Genomic DNA, 19732 nt, shown 5'->3' on the forward strand with positions numbered 1-19732 from the left:
TCGTTGGTCTTACTCTACTCCTCTTTAGTGGTAAGTATCTATAATAGCCGATTAAAATGTAGAAATGAGTGTTGTCAGCAAATAATATACAAAATTTGGATTGTTTAGAAATAATCAATAGTAAAAATTATTCACAACAGATGAACAATAGATGAGATTATTCTGGACAAATTTTTTCTTTAAAATATTTGTTGTTTTGGTTGTCATGAATAATGTTATAAAGAATATTCAACGATGACAAATTAATATATACATGCCTACAACGATTGTTGGATACATTTTTATTGTTGATCACAAATTACAACTATCCTCAAAATACCGATTAGAGTTTTACGATTCAAAGTTGTAACAACTTATAACATTGATAGTGTCACATTTTGTACGTCAAAATATTATGTTACTATAGTGATATAGTGAGTAGGATGTGCATGCGTTGGATTTTGATCATATGCAGCTAGACTTAAATTCAAACTCTATTTTTTTAATTGAATTTAAATTCAAATTTAGATTCATAGGATTTAGATGGAAAATTTGGATCCAAACCCAAACCCTTACGATCTAACGAGTCTATGATTCATATTTAGGTCTAAATAATTTTTTTTTCTCAAAATGCTTTGAAAAATATATTATACAATTTCATCCTTTGTATAAAATTAATTTAAACATTTTCAACTACCAAAGATCTGCTAATACTTTATTCTAACTGAGCGACTAAATATATGAAACTTTCCAACATTCAAGTTCTTAAAACAAAATATTTGTCAAATCTTTTGATGTGTAAAGTATAAATACAATGACCACGTTTCAAATTACGTAAATTGATAAAGTTCCAAATCAAACAATTAAATACACATAATAACTAATATATAATTTTAAAAAAAAAGATGCAAAAAAGGTGTATGGATCATGGGTCGGAAAAGTGTGGACCCAAGTGCGGACCAGGACCCTAAGATTATGGACCCATTTAACCCAGATCCATAGGGTACAAACATAGGTGGATCTAGATCCTTAAATTAGGTATAAACCTTTAAAGTCCAATCCCGTGCCCATCCCTAATAGTTATTGATACATGATATACTATGCCTTGATTAGAGTTGAGAAAGTAAACCCATCATGCATGAGCGAGGACGACACTTGACCAAAAGAGGCTCAAGCTTAGTCAATGAAAGACCACCACCTTCTTTCATGTCAACCAATTTTTGACTAACTCTTTCCCAATCGAAACATTGAATCATTAACGCCAAATCTAACCAAAGTACCCTACTTGCAAAATGTTCCCCTAGACAAACCCTCCTACCAATACCAAATGGTAAGAATTTGTGCCCTAATCTAGTCCTTTCAACACCGGTAAATCTGTCTGGTTTGAATTTTCGTGGCTCAACCCAAATATTGGGATCATTATGTATAGCCCATATGTTATATATAAGCATTGATTTGTTTGGTATATGGTATCCTCCTACTTTGCATTCACTTATGGATTCTCGAGGTAGTGCTAATGGAGCTGTTGGGTACATACGTAATGTCTCGTTCACAATGCACTGAATGTATGGAAGATTGTTCTTGTCGGATTCTTCGACTAGACGATTGTATCCAATATTTGAATTGATTTCTGATTGCACCTCTATTAGGGTTCCTAGATGGTTAACGAGAAGACTAAGTGCTCATTCTAAAGTTGCTGATGAAGTATCTACTCCAGCATGAAAGAGGGCCTATAAGATGTTTAACAAATTTCATCATATTATGTAATCATAAAATATACTAATAGTGAAGATAAAAATATCATGTGACATTCTCATTAAATTAACAAATTAAATAATAAAATTGAAAATTGACTCCATATAAAGAAAGTAAATATTTAATTTTTCAAGTCCTTGAAAGCTGCATGGTAAATATATTGATTGAATTTATAAGTCAATGAATTGATTTACATTAAAAAAAATTCAACTTGTATAAATTTTTTTAAAAAAACTCACTTTTACTTATTTTGTTAATATATCTAATGAAAATAAGAAAATAAAAAAATCACTACATATTCTTTACAGTATTATGTTATAAACTAACCTTAAATTAGTCATAAATTAAAAATAAATTAACTTAATATCCAGTAGTTTGTGAATAACATAGCTATTGGTTTGTAAAAAGTTGACTCCATAAAACTATTTCTATAAATTATACTTTTGTATTCATTTTTCTTTCTTTTCTTATATTGCAAGCATTCTACTTGTCGCAAAAGTTTGATTTTTGTAAGGAGTAAGGCAAACAAAAGTGTACTTTATGTATGTAGTTAAAATAAATAAATAAACAAAATATATGGATAAAAATTTTAAAAATGTTAACAAATTGTTAATGAGAAATTGACTTTACATTTTGCTTTCCTCCCAACCACTTATGAGGATTAGTTTACATTTTGCTTTCCTTTTTGTAAGTGTTCAATATCTTGCTTTTTTTTTTTTTTTTTTTTCCAATTGTTGAAAGATAAAGTTCTTAATTAGCCGACTAGCTTAGTTATTGATAAAAGTATGTGGAGATGGCATATTTTTAGCCATAAATTGTTTTATGAGAAGATCTTTTTGCGAGATGAGTCTTATATATATATTAAATATCCCAACTAATATCAAATATAATTATATAATATATAAATTAAATATCCCAACTAATACCAAATATAATTATATGAGCATATAAAATTATAATATAAATATGGACAACTAGTTTTTATGTAATTTTTTTGATATTGAAATAATTGTTAAAGTTATTTTTGTTAATCTAAAAATATTAAGAAATATGTTGATGATAATTTTGGCATCAAAGATTTTTTTTGATATATTAATGTGATAGAAATAGTTTACTTAACTTCCTTGCATTGTTGTACAATTTGATAGAATGAAAGGAATTAAATGAAAGTCCAACCTAAAACCTCTAGCATAGTAATAAAAACCATATTAATAAGACCAAAATATACAAAGAAACATTAGAAATTATTGTTAAGAGTACATATTCTTTGGGCCGTAATCGTGAGCTTAAGCTTTTAGTTGAGTTAATTGGCTCATTGACATGGTATCAAAAGTCAGCGTGACAAGTATGAGAATGACATGTGTTATATCCACATTTCTAACCCAAAGGGCTTTTGTGTGAGAAGACGTGTTAAAGTATATAACATATCATGTGACCTTAACCATAAGCTTAAATTTTTGGTTAAGTTGATTGATGGACAATTACCAATAAAACTTACCAATATTAGATGTTCAATCAACTCATCAGTATAATAATGAGGATCCTCCTTTTGCAAAGAGAGTAAAACATGTAACATTGACCTCTTTCTATCTTCACTCAACTTTCCATCTTTCTCCAATTCTCTATGTTCTTCCAATAATGCTTTCATCATCTCTTCTTTTTCTTTTTTAGTCTTCTTCAATATCTCCTCAATATTTGTCCCCCAAAATGGCCTAATCCACTTCAAAAATGGTAGAAATCTTCCAAATTTGAGACCCCACTTCTATTATAATTTTTCTCAATTAACTTATCAAACCCTTTTAAATATTCATTATATTCATGGTTCATTTTCCCTATAATCATCCTCATTAAATTATCTAAAATAAGCTCAAATATGATGGATTTCATCTCCACAACACCATTTTTAGTATTACTTCATTTTATCATCCTACTAATAAAGGATCGGGCCGCATCAGCCCGAATTCTCGATAGAATCTGCAGTCGTTGAGGTGATAGAATCTCAACGGCTGAGATCCCACGTAGATTTTTCCAATGGGTTCATATGGAGCCCATCCTATAGTAGTATAATTATTTCCATTATATTTTCCAAGGAGAAGTCTAGGTCGATTAACAAATACATCATTCCGACCTAGACTCTCCTCTACCCCACTTACGCTAGAGAGTAAGATAATAGGTCTAGATCCGAACCTTAGGTAGAGGATCGGACCATGTTTGGTCGCTACATTGGCTAATGAACGGTGTAGCGGCTTTTTGAATAGGTATAGATGGCCTATAATTGGGAAGGAGAGAAATGGGCTTGGTGGTAGGTTTTTAAGTTTAGAGCCTAAAAAAGCATATTTGAGGATGAAGTATGTTGCTAGGAAGAAAGTGAAGTATTTGAAAAGAATTATGGTATCCATGGTTGGTTAAGATGTAGGATGTTTGTAAGGATGAGGATGGAATAACCGAATAGGGAATTAAAAGTTGTAATGCAATAGTTAAATATGTGAATGAAAACATATAATTTTATATTTTCTTTTATATGAGAGTTTTTTATGGGCTAAAAGTATAAATCTAACACAAACACTCCTCATACAGAATGCTAAGTATTTCTATTGAAACGAAGAGTGAATGATATTTGAACACATAAGTCTTCATTCATGTTGACTTCTGATATTAAATCAAGAAATCAATTCAACCAAAATATTAAGTTAATAGTTGCACTTATACTTTTATAATATGTTATATACTCTATTTTTTTATATAGCCATCAAAATGATGATTTTTTTTACCATAAAAACAAAATTTTTGGAGGAAAGTGAAAATAATGATCTACCAAAATGGTGTGTAAGAAAATACGAGAAAAAATAATGATGATTTTTTTTTTAACTGGATTACAATATGGATTACTAGATGTTTTAAAACTAGGTAGGCGAAAAAGCCACAAAAGGTGAAAAATTAATGGCTAAATGACCACTTGATTTTGATGTGTTCTTACGTCGTTTTCATTGTTTCTAACTAGTCATTTGTTTTTACTCCATGAACATACTAAATATTCTGGGGTCTCAATATATATGTCGCCAAATATTTTACAATTTTAAATAAGGAATAATTGAAAATATCATGCTAAAAAATTAATTTAAATAAAAATTTAAACTAATGATTAAAACTTAAAAATATTTTTAAAATTTTTATTCACATATTAACTTACTTGTACATTTATCTCACTTTTTTTTTATAAAATATATGAAGTATTTTTTAATGGTTTTTACTCAATCTGAATTTGAGGAGCAAAAATCCAAACACAAATCACGGACTTTGTACTTAACTCTTTTACTTTAATATACATGTGATTGGGGTCCATGTCTTACTTACAAGTAACAAGTGAAAAGTAATCTCTCCGAGATTGGGATTTGGGAGACTCCAAAATTGTACTATTCGTTTAGTTTCCAACAAATTGCTATATTTTTTTAGTCCGTTTATTTGACTTTGTTATAATTTTTCTTTTATAGAAATGACTCTAATATTTTCTTTTGTTCTCATTAATATATTTTAACTCTTTTTTAATATCATTAATGCAATTTAAATGACCCCATCATTTTTTAATCTTTCATAGAACCAAGCAATTAAAAACAAAGGAATTAGTGCAAAGAGCTCGAGACCATCCACCTTGCGGGCAATCTCTAACCTGAGACTTTTAATGTATTTCTTACTACTTATTTTCTCTATTCCAAATTACTTGTAACATTTCTTTTTACACGCTATTTAAAAAATTATTTGATACTAAATATTTTTTCTGCTTGACAAAAAATTATGAAACTTATATATTTAAAAATTACTATCTGAGGTAAAAAAAAACTAATGTATTTTAAGGTGAATCAAATAAGATCCAACATTACTATATATTTCTTATGCATAAGTAGATATCACATAAACAAAATTATTGGTAAATAGTATTACTATGCAAATATTACAAATAATTTAGAGTGGAAAAAATATTTATAATTAACTGATAAAATATATTACAAAATATTATAGGAATTTCTATTAGCTACACGTAAAATCATTTATTAAACAATTGTCAACACTTTATAGATGAGCTTTAATTTAGTCGCAACTTTGTTTATTTTCAAAATTTGTTGTTTTGTCGTGATAAATAAAGTCGAACAAAAACAACATTGAACGATGACAAATTGACGTATACATGTCTATAAAGACACATTTCGTACATTTTTTTATTTTTGATCACATATTACAATTATGAGAAAATTACTTAAAACTATCTTTTCTATACACTAGTTTGCAAAAAACTATCATTTATAAATTTTTTTGCAAAAAACTACCTTTTATAATACTTTTTTTTGCGAAAGACTACCTTTTAACGTTTTGTTAGGGTTTGACTATTGAATGTAACGGTTGACCATCACGTGACTTGCACGTGATGTTATAAGGCTCTTAAACCCATCTTCAGTTCTGCGATTTCAATCCCAAACTCAAACTACACTGCGATTTCCACCTTCTCTGTTCTTGAATTCATCTATCTAAGTTCTTCTATTCCTTCTCTTTTCCTTGCGACATCTTCCTGGTGAAGCTTTCAACATTTAGAGGTATGTCTTCTTCAATTACGGTTTTATTTTTCACTGTTTTTTTTTTCTTTAAAATTGAAATCCTTCTTCAAATCTGCCTCTTTTTGGCTGCGATTTTTTATATTGAATTTCGTGTAAATTATTGTTTAATTTGTAAATTGATTGTTGTTGTCTATGAATAATTTATTAGGGTTCTTAATTAGATAAATCAATAACATGAAGAAATTGAAAATCTGGAAAAAAATCAACTACTTCGAAAAAGATGCATTCTGAGTTGGCAACTGAGTTGGGTAATGTTAGGGTAGATGAGGTGGAGGTCGATACATCTGATGTGGCACATGAGGTAGTGGATGAGTTGGAAACACCAAATGTAGATGCTGTTGTTGGGCAAATGGGACCACCAAACACATATACGGGTTATAAAGAATGTGTAAGTGCTAACCCTAGATCTAAAACAACTACCTCAGCTGCTATTTCTTCCCTAAACCTTACAACAAATGAGAGAGGCCACATAGAAATTTCTATATTGAGGATGAGGATAACAGTGATGATGATTACAATTGTAGTGATGAGGATGAATATGAGGATGATTCTGATTTGTTTGCAGAAAATGTAGTATATGGTCTCGATGATGTGTTTATTGGTGAGGATGAAATTAGGTTGATAGTAGATAAGAAAATTGATGAAGAAAACAACAGAGACATATACGTTAATGATGATGAACTGGAGTCCGATGATGATTTGGGTGCTTTGAATGTTGATGAGGAAGGTATAGTCAGCTGTGCTACATTTAATCCCGAGGTTGATTTTAAGGGTAAGATCAATTTGTCGTTAGGCCTTAAGTTTCCTTCGATATATGTCTTTAGAAAAGCATTAAGGTACCATGCTGTTGAATGTGGTTACAATTATTATTACTTGCATAATGGTAGAAGTAGGATAACCGTGTATTGCTACAATAGATGTGATTTTCTGAAATCGAAAGCTAGAATTGTAAATTGTGTTTGTGGGAAGGATAAGAAGTGTTATTTTAAGGTTCATGCTAAGAAGTTGAAAGATGAGGAGACACTTCAAATAAGGAGTTATATTCCCGAGCACACTTGTGGTCACCAACACATTAATAACAAAGTCACTGCGTTGTATTTAGCTGAGAATTACATAGAGGATTGGAGGGAAAATCCAAATTGGGATTTAAGGGCATTTATGAAACGGGTTAACAGAGAGATAGATTGTGAAGTGAACTATTCTAAGTGTTACATGGCTAAAAGAATTGCTAAGAAAATGATCGTTGGTGATGCTAATGAAGAGTATAGTAGGGTGTGGGATTATGCTGAAGCGATAAGGAGGTTTAACCCAGGAAGCACTGCAATCGTGAAATGCATTGGAATAGACACACCTCCACCCTTGTTTCAAAGGATGTATATATGTTTGCCAGCATGTAAGGAGGGTTTTGTTGCTGGATGTAGACCTATTATAGGTGTGGATGGGGCACATTTGAAGGGAGAATTCCCTGGGGTTTTGCTTACTGCTGTAGGTAAGGATGGGAACAATAACATCTTCCCTGTTGCATGGGCTGTGGTAGAAACCGAAAATGTAGAAACCTGGACTTGGTTTCTAAATCTCCTCGTAGAAGACCTGAAGTCGGTTAGTCCATCGAGTAGTTGTGCACGAGCTGGATGTGAAGATTTTACCTTCATGAGCGATAGGCAAAAGGTATGAACGTTATGTTAACACAAGTTTTGTTTCATATGTGACTAATGTTTTAAACCTAATACTAATGTTATACCTTCATGGGCATTGCAGGGTTTGATTGAAGCTTTGAATTCAGTAGTTCCTGAGGTTGAAATTAGGTTCTGTTGTAGGCATATTTGGGCTAACTTCAAGATCAAGTTTCCTGGAGAGTTGTACAAACAACACTTTTGGAGAGCAGCAAGAGCTTACAACAAGATACGGAATCATGTGTAGAATACCATATTTGACTATTATGTTGTACTAATTTGTGTAAAATCTTCGTGCACAGTTTCATTTTGATAAGGAAATGATTGCAATAAAGAATATTTCTATTGAGGCACATGCATATCTATCTGCTATTCCCGCAAAACATTGGTCTAGGCATGCCTTTTGTAATAGGAGTAAGTTTGGCATGTTGTTAAATAATATTTGTAAGTCATTCAACAACGTGTTATTAGAAGCTAGAGGGAAGCCAATTATTTCTCTTATGGAGTGGATTAGGAGATATGTGATGCAAAGGAGTGCAGCCAAACGAGAAGGGTTGGGTAAATTTAAAGGTGTGTTGATGCCAGCTGTCACCAAAATGATTGAAAAAAATTCAAAGGAAATATATGGTTTGAGGGTGATCCCAGTAGATGTGTCTGAGTTTGAGGTGGATGATGATGAAAATAGTTACGTTGTAAACTTGACCAACAAGACATGCCTTTGTGGAAGTTGGAATCTTATTGGGATCCCTTGCAAACATGCCATGGCTTGTATTCTTATTAGAAAATTAGATGCTAGTGAATTTGTCCATGAGGCGTATCTTGTAGAAACGTATGCCAAGACGTATGGTCCTAAGTTTTATGGTATGCCTGGACGCGAAATGTGGCCGACAACTACATTAGCCCAACCTCTTCCTCCACCATTTCGAAAGATTCCTGGAAGGCCTAAATTAAGGAAAAGGAAAAAGGAAACTGATGAAGGTAAACGAGGTAACAAGCCTGCAACTGCTGTTCGAGAATACAAGCAACGGAGATGTGGTAATTGTGGTGAGTTAGGTCACTACAAAAAGGGATGCAAGAATCCAACCAAAACACAGTCAACAAAGATGAGGTCAAAGGGTGGAAGGCCTAAAACAGGATCATCTTGTACTCAACTGTCCACACCAAGTGACATGCCTTGCTCAAGTAGTGATCAACTAATGACAAGTGCAACAGATGCAAGTACTACATATGTAATGGATGAACAAAGTCAAGTATAGAGCTTCAAAAGTATGTGTTGAATGTAATTTGTCAATTTAATGTAAGAAATGTATTAGTGTATCAAATGAACTCAAGAATGTACTATCGTGAACTAGATGTAATCAAAACAGTATATGTTGAATGTAATTGAAGTTGAGTAATGTTCTTAACTGAGTAATGATCCTTTGTATTTCTTAGTTTCTGAGACTGAATCAGCAAATCAGTATCAATGTTCAAGTACAGAGACTGAACTGATGTTTTAATCAGTGTTCAAGTAATGAGACTGAACTGATGTTTGAATCAGTGTTCAAGTAATGAGACTGAACTGATGTTTGAATCAGTGTTCAATGAACTGATATGTGCAGCAAATCAGTTCATGTGTTGTGCATTTTGTTCAATGTTCAATGTTCAATGTGCAGCAAATCAGTGTTCAATGTATGCATGTACTGTGCAATGTGCAAATGTGCAAATGTGCAATGTATTAGTGCAAATGATCCATGTACTGTGTTTGTAAGTGCTGAAAATCAATCAATGAACTACAGTAGTGCTGAAAATCAGCTACATTGAAATCCATTCAGTTATATTGAAATCCATGAAGTTATAATGAATTTGTTTACAGCACTTCAGCACACAATGAATCCATGAAGTTATATTGAAATCAGTTCATCAATGCAGCAAGTTGCATTGTCTTGAATCACTGCTGAAAATGTGTTTTGCAAACACAGCAAACATATTTTATGTTTGGGTGCTTCAAACACAGCAAACATACCAAAACAAGAGCCACAAGTTTCAAGCAACAAATCCATCATGATACACAGCAAACATACCAAAAACAGCAAACAAACCAGCTCATACATACCAAACAGAACATACACAGTAGGCAGAACACAATACCTGCAAAGAAATGTAGTGGAAAAGATAAAAACTTAATTTATTCATTCAACATGCTCATGTTACAAATAAAAGCTTAATTCATTCAATGATAACAATCATTTTACAATACCCAAAACAATGTTACAATTGTTGTGAGTTAGGTCCTAAACTTCAAATACTAGCCTTGATTAGTACAACAAACACTAACAAAAAACAAACGAAAAACCCTAATGCAAAGCTTGTAAACTGATTCATCCATTTCGTCTACATCCTTTGTATTTCTGAAATTGCTTGTTCCTTTTCAAGTTCCAAGCAACAAACCCTTGATGTCAAGATCTTGATTTCGGTTGCCAATTGTCGCTTCTCCTCCACAAGCTTGTTCGTGAGTTCTCTTTGCCAAACAGACATTTCAGGTTGATCAACCCATTTAAACTTTTTGCATCCCCTCCAATTTGTATCAGGATCATAAAAAACGCAACTCTTAAACCTTCTTCCGGGATTTTCCTTGGTCCAAGAAACCCTCCTTGCAAAGGGAACTCCACAGCGACAATTCTCAGATTTCGAATTTTCGCTAGAAGAAGAAGAAGACGTTCCCAATTATTTGCAAAAAAAATTGGCTTGCTTCACTGACTTACTGATTCCAAATCAAGGAGAAAGAAAGAAGGGAGAAACGAGGATGAAGAACAAGGAATTTGGGTTTTCGAAGAAAAAACGGCATCTCAAGAATTAGGGTTTGAAGAAATCAGTGAAGAAGAAGGGTTTAAAAGCCTTATAACATCACGTGCAAGTCACGTGATGGTCAACCGTTACATTCAACGGTCAAACCCTAACAAAACGTTAAAAGGTAGTCTTTCGCAAAAAAAGTATTATAAAAGGTAGTTTTTTGCAAAAAAATTTATAAAAGGTAGTTTTTTGCAAACTAGTGTATAGAAAAGGTAGTTTTAAATAATTTTCTCTACAATTATTTTCAAGAAGAACCATTTACAATTTTCCGATTCAATTCGTAACAACGTTATAATATTGATATATTGGACAATTCCGTAGTTGTGGGAAGCCCATCTAAGCCATGTTACTTTAACTACTTTTTGTAATTTTAAAAATTTTTTACAAAAGTTATCCTCTTTATATAAATAAGTAGAATGTGATTGACAAAATGATTTTTGTTAAATCATTTTATATTAATTTTGCTCCAACTGAGTATGAGTTCTAGATCCGTCACCGATTACAATATCTTATTTATTTATGTTACATATAGTGAGTGATACATGATATACTATTTATTTATGTTACATATAGTGAGTGATACATGATATACTATGCCTTAATTAGAGTTGAGAAAGTAAATCTATCATGCATGAACGAGGACGACATTTAACCAATAGAGGCTCAAGCTTAGTCAATGAAACACCACCACTTTCTTTCATATCAACCAATTCTTGGCTAACTCTTTCCCACTCAAAACATTGAATCATTAACGCCAAATTTAACCAAAGAACTCTATTTGCTAAATGTTCCCCTGGACAAACCCTCTTACCAATACCAAAAGGTAAGAATTTGTACCCTAATCTAGTCCCTTCAACACCGGCAAATCTCTCTGGTTTGAATTTTCGTGGCTCTTCCCAAATATTGGGATCATTATGTATAGCCCATATGTTATATATGAGCATTGATTTGTTTGGTATATGGTATCCTCCTATTTCGCATTCACTTATGGATTCTCGAGGTAGTGCTAATGGAACTGTTGGGTACATACGTAATGTTTCATTCACAATGCATTGAATGTAAGGAAGATTGTTTTTGTCGGATTCTTCTACTAGACGATTGTATCCAATATTTGTATCTATTTCTGATTGCGCTTTTATTAGGATTTCTGAATGGTTAACGAGAAGACTAAGTGCCCATTCTAAGGTTGCTGATGAAGAATCTACCCCAGCTTGAAAAAGAGCCTGTAATAAGGTGGAATAACAAATGTCATCATATCATATAATCATATAACATACTAAAAAATGAAATGTCATACATTCATATTAAATTAGCAATTAAATAATAAAAAATGAAAACTAACTCCGTATAAAGAAGCTAGGAATATTTAATTTTTCAAGTCCTTGTATTAGATGATAAGTATGGTAAATACAAAATATCTTGATTGAATTTTTAAGTCAATGAATTAACTTACATCAAGAAAATTCAACTTGTATAAATTTTAAACAACTCACTTTGATTTATTTTGTTAATTTATCTAAGGCCAATGAGAACATAAAAAAATCACTACATAATATCATATTATGAACTTACCTTAAATTAGTCTGAAATTTAGAATGCAAATAATCAACTTAGCTTCCATTAGTGGGTGAATAACATAAAACTCTTTTATTGTAGATTAGAGTAAACTCATTATTATTCAGAAAATAAGAAGGCACATCAATTATCCATAGTGATTAATTTGTTTATTGATTGATGAAACAAGTCACATACTGTTGTCGAGCGTATAATGGTTAGCGAAAATTATAATTAATTAAATTAAATAATTAATTTGAATAAATTAATTTGAAAATATCCCAAGGTTGCAAAGTTTATGTTTTGAGCAAAAAGTAGTGTTCACCGATCATGAAATAACTCACGGCTCACGAGAAAGGAAAGAAAGTTACTGTTTGTGGAAACAGTAGGTCGTGGCCCGCCAGTTGCGCATTGTTTTGCGGGTTTTTCTTGCAAAGTTAGTTTATCCGTTTTATTAGTTTTAATATAACTACCAACGGTAAATATGATTATATTAACCAGATATATTGGGATGGATTGATTGAAATAAGACATTAGTTCGTTAATCAATCTTGTGTTTTATGACGTGACATATAACGTCATGAATGGTTGTATGCTTTTCTATAAATATAGAAGGCATGTATAAGTTATTTCTTACATGAGATGTACATGGAATGTACATGTAAATTCTGTTTTTTCTTTTCTTCTCTAGTACTTTACATAGAGAACTTGCAATCCTCGATTGTAAATTTCCATTTCTTCTTCCACTTAAGTTTTCTCATGTCGTTCTAAGTTCCTTGTGTTAGGAATTTAGTGTAATTCTTTGTATCTCATAACATATTTCCGGTTTATATTGCCAAGCACCATAGTAGGGAGGAAATGATGTTTTAGAAAAGAGCATCTCGCCTAGAATTAATATCAGGTCACATATAAAATCTTCTTGTTACTATGTTCGATATATGGTGTTCCCGATGATGAAATTCGCATTTGGTGTATGTAAAGCAATAGTTTGAACTTGTCATATGTGTTTGTAACCTACTAAGTTTGTGTAAATTTATTTTATATGTTTAATTAACAAAATTAAAGTCACATATACAACACATAAAAACTTCAAGTCATATTGTCTGATTTAAAATCTTATAATTTGGAATATAAACTTATCTCAATTTAAACAAGTGTTATATTTTTTAGATAAAATTTAAAATTCGAATCTTACTTTAACTCTATTTTTTTCAGCCTATCGAACTCAGTAATAAAAATATTAAAATTCAAATACTAAAAAGATATACAAATCTCCTATTCATTCCTTCTTAATTGATTTGCATCGTGTTTTGAAAAGCATAGAATCGTACTGTCATAACCAAATTCACCTTCAGCCCACATCATGACACCGATTTAATTAGCCAAATACCAATGCACAATGCTAGAAAAGATGCGTTGAATTCTCATTGTTACATTGTATCGAATCAAATTAATTTTTATTTTTATGTTTTATATTACAACATTTAATATTAATAGGTTTTTCAATTAAATAACTTGGATCGTCTAAACAGATTCAGACCTAGATTTTTCTATAATTTTAATTGCTCTTAACAAATTATACAATTCACAGTCCCTTATACGAGAATCATTTCGGTTAATTAGAAATTTGGATGGAGCAAAAAGTCTCCCACATAGTTGTCGCAAATAATTCCATTTGAAAAAGTAAAATTTGATTTTAAAGGTATGTTTTATTATTTTAATGAAGAAGGAAGAATTGATTCAAAAATCCATCTTAATTTTTAATTAGTAAACTTATTTTTGATGAAGAAGGAAGAATTGATTTAAAAACCCATTTCATTGTTTAAGCACCATTATTATTTTATCCTTGATTTGATACAAAAACCCATTTCATTCTTTAAGCACCATTATTATTCAAAAACCCATTTCCTTCTTTTAAGAATTGATTCAAAAATCCATCTAATCAAATTCTATTGGTGAGAAAACTACCCAAATCTACAATAATCAAGACATACCTAAGAAATGAAGGGTTTTCTTACTATCATCCCCAAATTCAGACCCAAATAATACCTTTCTAGCAAAGAAAACTAAAAAGTCATTGATGAGGAAGAAAGAAATCTGTTTTTGGAGAAGAAGAAACTTGTTCAACTGATCAAAGGTAAAAAGAATTTTTAGAAGCGGAGACACATTAAAGCTCGAACCTTTAAAATATAAATGAAAATTCAAATCTTTAAAAGCAGATGAGTTAAAGTTCATATCTTTTAAATTAAATTTTCCTTTGAAAAATCGTAAATGTGATTCGAATCCATGGCGTGGGCTTCTGATAAAATGTTATAAAATCAACTTAACCAAAACTTAAATTGATTATTATGTGGGCCTAACATATAAGCTCATAGTTATGACAACAATGCATGTCATATACTCTATTAATTTCTAAAACTATAATAACTTAAATTAAAAATTCATTACGTATCCATTGGACCACAAAAGAATCCAAAGTGTTGAGAATTCTTTTTTAAGAAAAAGAATGCAAATATGATTATATCATTCAAATCAAGATTACCCATCAATTAATTAATTAATAATATAGACGCAAAATTACCACAATCAGCAATAAGTTAGGTTGACAACCATTATATCATCCTCTTATAGACCAATTTTAAAACTTTAAAACTTCAGGAAGAGTCCTTCACGAAAATGATTCTTTTTAATTTAATCTTGTTTTCATCTCTTATTTTTTTGAACATAATTTTTTTAAAGGTTAGCTTGATTATTAGAAATATACTAATTAAAGTGACCACTTTTATTTTATTATTAAATATATGTGTCTGTTAGAGTATATAACATATCCTGGGGCTTTAACCATCAGTTTAAGCTTTTGGTTGAGTTGGTTCCTTGACATGGTATCAGAAGCCAATGTGACAAAAGGTCACGGGTTCGTATCTCACCCACCCCTCATTCAAAGTGGAATATTGAGCACCATGTATGAGGAGAACATGTGTTGCATCCACACTTCTAGCCCAAAGGGCTCTCGTGTGAGGGGGCGTGTTAGAGTATATAACACATCCTGGGGCTTCAACCATCAGCTTAAGCTTTTGGTTGAGTTGGTTCCTTGACAGTGTCACTTATTACGTGTCACTTGTCCCTATCATCAAATTGATATATATGTTTGTATTTTCAAATATATAAATCTTTTTATTAATAAGGTTGCTGATGTTCTATTGAGATTACTACAATTAATTTGAAAATATTTACATAATAATCGATTGTATTAGTGATTTTTATGGAATCAAGGAGTATCCCATTATATAATTACAAATTGGTACATGGTTTTTTTTATAGGACAAATGGTACATAATTATAACATCATTAATTGTAAACTTTGTGCCAAGTAAATATTTTGTACATAGACATAGTGTTAAAGTACATGATCTTTTTTGAAAGGATTTTGGAACACTAATAGCAACTCCATATGGTGGAGGCCAAGTAATTTATTCGTAATTTATTCATAATTTATTCATGGAGGAATATATATAGAAGAAAGAACCATTTAATGTGTTTTAAGTTTATAAAATAGCGGATATAAAATGAATATACAACGTCAATAAGATGGACATAAATGGATCTAGATATAAATATCGAAAAGTCGTATCCACACCAGCTCTTCCTTTTTGCCAATACAAGAGTAGTGAAAAGCATAAGAAATTTTCCAATTAAAACCTTAAAAGAATCATATTCACAAGACATAAAACCTCAAGAAAAAATTGGTGAGGATTGTGTGTTAGTTTAAAGGTTAAGGTCTTTCTTTTTTACTTTTTATAAATATTCAAATTTCATTATCTACGCTATTAGAAAAGATGAATTCCTTTCTTAGCTCATTGAGTTCGAATGAGATTTGAACCCCTGATTTTTACATCACACTGGCGTTTTATATTATGTCAAATGACCAATTAAATTGAAAACCCGATGATTAGATCGCCAATATGTATATATATTATATACTCTACTACTCTCAAATAAAAAGGGATAAATTAGCAATAAAAACTTACCAATATAAGGTATCCAATCAACTCATCGGTATAATAGTGAGGATCCTCCTTTTGCAAAGATAGTAAAACATGTAACATTGACCTCGTTCTATCCTCACCCAAGTTTCCATCTTTCTCCAATTTTCTATGTTCTTCCAACAATGCTTTCATCATCTCTTCCTTTCCGTCTTTAGTCTTCTTCAATATCTTCTCGTTATTTGTCCCCCAAAATGGCCTAAACCACTTCAAAATAGGTAGAAAATCTTCCAAATTTGAAATCCCACTTCTACTAGAACTTTGCTCAACTAAGTTATCAAACCCTCTTAAATATTCATCTTTATGTTCATAGTTTATTTTTCCTATTATCATCCTTGTTAAATTATCTAAAGTAAGCCCAAATATGATAGATTTCATCTCCACAACACCATCTTTAGTATTACCTATCAATTTCATCATCTTAATGATGAAAAATCGGGCTGCATCAGCCCGAATTCTTGATAAGATCTGCAGCCGTTGAGGAGATAGAATCTCAACAGCTGAGATCCTACGTTGATTCTTCCAAAGGGCCCCATATGGAGCCCATGTAATAGTAGTATAATTATTTCCATTATATTTTCCAGGGAGAAGCCTAGGTCGATTAACAAATACATCGTTTCGACCTAGACTCTCCTCTACTCCACTTGGGTTAGAGAGTAAAATAATAGGTCTGGATCCAAACTTCAGATAGAGGATCGGATCATGTTTAGTCGCTATATTGGCTAAGAAACGGTGTAGCGGCTTTTTGAACAGGTATAGATGGCCTATAATTGGAAAGGAGAGAAATGGGCTTGGTGGTAGCTTTTTAAGTTTAGAGCCTAAAAATGCATATTTGAGGATGAAGTATGTTGCTAGGAAGAAAGTGAAGTATTTGAAAAGAATTATGGTATCCATGGTGATTTGAGCTTGGTAGAAATGTTTTGGTTAAGATGAAGTGTGTTTGTAAGGATGAGGATGGGATAAGGATCGTTAATCCTTCCAAATTCCACCAACCCTCCCAATTAAATTTTATTAGTTGGAATAACCGAATAGAGAAATGTCCTAATGCAACACTTAAATATGTATATTGTCTACATGTAAATTCTGTCATGTCCCTCTCACAAGAGGTTTTCAAATCAAAAGTGTAAATTCTAACACATAGTTTCAAGAAACAACTCAATTAAAAGTTTAAATTGGTAGTTGAGATTCTAAGATATCGTATATACTCTAACACGCCCCCTCAAACAAGAACTCTTAGACTAGAAATGTTGATGTTGCACAGGCCTACATTGAAATGAGGAGTGTATAAGATTTGAACCCCTAATCTTTCGTTACGTTGGCTCTAATATAATATCAATAAATCAATTCAACTAAAAATTTAAACTAATGATTTTGTTAAATTTATCTATTTTTATTTTTAGTCCACAAAATATTTCTCTTCATAAGGCTAGTCAATTTCATATATATTGTTTTTTACAAGTCATTTGTTTTTAGTATTTCTTTTTAGTCCACGAAATACTAAATATTCCATCTTTGCAACATACAAAAGGTACGCTACACAACACTAATGCGTTCGCCTATTAGACCCATTTTTATTTTTTATTAGTTGGTTTTGTTAAATTTGTCTCATTTTTATTTTTATTATGATTTATAATACTTTTTAATTTTCATTTACACATTATATTATTTTTTATCTCTTTCAACAAAGTCTATTAGACTAATTTATGTATATTTAGTCGATTAAAATAATCACCTATAATTAAAAGAAACAATTAAAGAAAAACTAACTATATAAATTCATTTTCAAATAAGACGATTTCATATAAGACGAACTGATTTTTCAACTAATTGTTTTTATTACTCACTTTTTAAATTTGGGCCCATTTAACTTTGAGGTCATTTCAAAGAAAAGCACAAATCTAAACAAAACGGACTTTAATATTTAGTTCGACATCAACAATTATTGTTCAATTTTTCCATCAACGTGTCGTTTGTGAGAAATTGACCTTATTTCCAACCAGTTATGAGTATTAGTAAATATTTTACAAAAATCAATTTAAAACGAAATATTTTAATAATTCCGGTGCAGCCCTTTAAGTATTTTTTTAAAAAAATTCTTACCTACTAGGCTAGGGCCTTAAAATATTTATTTTAAAACATAAAATACTTAAAAGATTTAAAAACCCCTACTCCAATCCCTAATCTTCCTCCTCCTAGGCTAAACTATATTTTTTTACCAACTTTTCCTAAGTCCAACAGTTAAAATATTTATTCCAAGGCTTAAAAGGGTATTTCAAGATTTAAAATATCTACTCCAAGCCTTAGTCGTTAGTCCCATTCAGATTTTCAAACTTATCGAGTCAATATTTTAACCTTTAAATCTCTAATTGTTCTTAATCAAAAATTATAAAAAGTTGATATTAATAGTCCTTGTATTGAGACGATAAAACAAGATCCAACATGACTAGGAATGTACAGTATAGTATAGCTATTAACTAGAAAATCATAATTATCAATTAAAAAATTACAACTGCCAACCAAAAACATTATTTTTATTAGCGCGTCTTATATAAGACTGTTTCACCATGAGACGAGTCCATATAAGTAAGTCCATTTCTCTAAGTAATCACTTTGAAATTATAAATAATTACTTTAAGCTATAAGTGAAAACTGTAAGACTATAAAAAGTCATCATTTTAAAAATAAATGTATATTGAACCAACCCAATTAAAATAGTCTCACTGTGAGACCGTCTCATATGAGAATTTGTGTATTTTTATTTAATCACTAATCAATTTATTTAACTCCTTATGATGACATTATCTTTAGATCTCACAACCACTAATCAATAGGAATGTGGGAAAAGAAGATGGATAATGATTGGACATTAATTAGAATTTTTGAAATACTTAAGCAAAAAAAAAATTAACAAAATAAACTAAGAATCAAACTTATTTCAAAAGTAAGCGTGAAATTCCCAAACCTGAGATTTGAGTCTGTTTGCAGTTAGTAACTGCGAACAGGTCAAAAAAGACAAAAATAGTTGTTCCCACTTAGTAACTAGGAACAACTATTTTGTCCTGTTGCTGTTCGTAGGTCAAATAGTTGTTCGCAGTTACTAACTGCGAACAACTATTTTGTCTTTTTTGACCTGTTCGCAGTTACTAACTACGAACAGCCCCAAACCTCAGGTTTGGAAATTTCAGGTTTGGAAATTTCACGCTTACTTTTGGAATAAGTTTGATTCTAAATTATTTTGTTAATTTTTTTTTCTCTTATGTTTTTCAAATTTTCCATTAATTATGGGCTT

At 31.0% G+C, this 19732-nt stretch overlaps 2 protein-coding genes and 1 pseudogene across 2 annotated transcripts; 1 reads left to right on the plus strand and 2 right to left on the minus strand.

Annotated features, from left to right (window-relative positions):
• Positions 1-797: 797 nt before the first annotated feature.
• LOC130803223 (cytochrome P450 81Q32-like) lies at positions 798-4168 on the minus strand (annotated as a pseudogene).
• Positions 4169-6561: 2393 nt separating this feature from the next.
• Positions 6562-8261, plus strand: LOC130802471 (uncharacterized). Its single transcript, XM_057666489.1, has 4 exons — positions 6562-6715; positions 6907-7197; positions 7444-8009; positions 8100-8261. Exons 1-4 carry the CDS (start codon positions 6562-6564, stop codon positions 8259-8261), a joined length of 1173 nt encoding a protein of 390 aa, XP_057522472.1.
• Positions 8262-11262: 3001 nt separating this feature from the next.
• LOC130803224 (isoflavone 2'-hydroxylase-like) lies at positions 11263-17486 on the minus strand. Its single transcript, XM_057667397.1, has 2 exons — positions 16429-17486; positions 11263-12069 (listed from the first exon to the last, which is right to left on the minus strand). Exons 1-2 carry the CDS (start codon positions 17335-17337, stop codon positions 11449-11451), a joined length of 1530 nt encoding a protein of 509 aa, XP_057523380.1. The 5' UTR covers positions 17338-17486; the 3' UTR covers positions 11263-11448.
• Positions 17487-19732: the final 2246 nt, after the last annotated feature.

This window comes from Amaranthus tricolor, chromosome 16 (genome assembly GCF_026212465.1).
Source record: "Amaranthus tricolor cultivar Red isolate AtriRed21 chromosome 16, ASM2621246v1, whole genome shotgun sequence".
Lineage (NCBI taxonomy): Eukaryota > Viridiplantae > Streptophyta > Magnoliopsida > Caryophyllales > Amaranthaceae > Amaranthus > Amaranthus tricolor.

Bases quoted from the DNA above. Each gene is read 5' to 3' on its own strand.
- LOC130803224 (XM_057667397.1), bottom strand. From the start codon at position 17,337: ATGGATACCATAATTCTTTTCAAATACTTCACTTTCTTCCTAGCAACA. The intron at 12,070-16,428 runs GTAAGTTTTTAT...ACCTTATTACAG, and splicing joins TGATTGGATACCTTATATTG to GCTCTTTTTCAAGCTGGGGT.
- LOC130802471 (XM_057666489.1), top strand. From the start codon at position 6,562: ATGCATTCTGAGTTGGCAACTGAGTTGGGTAATGTTAGGGTAGATGAG. The intron at 6,716-6,906 runs GTTATAAAGAAT...ATTTGTTTGCAG, and splicing joins ACCACCAAACACATATACGG to AAAATGTAGTATATGGTCTC. The intron at 7,198-7,443 runs GTTACAATTATT...CGTTGTATTTAG, and splicing joins GTACCATGCTGTTGAATGTG to CTGAGAATTACATAGAGGAT.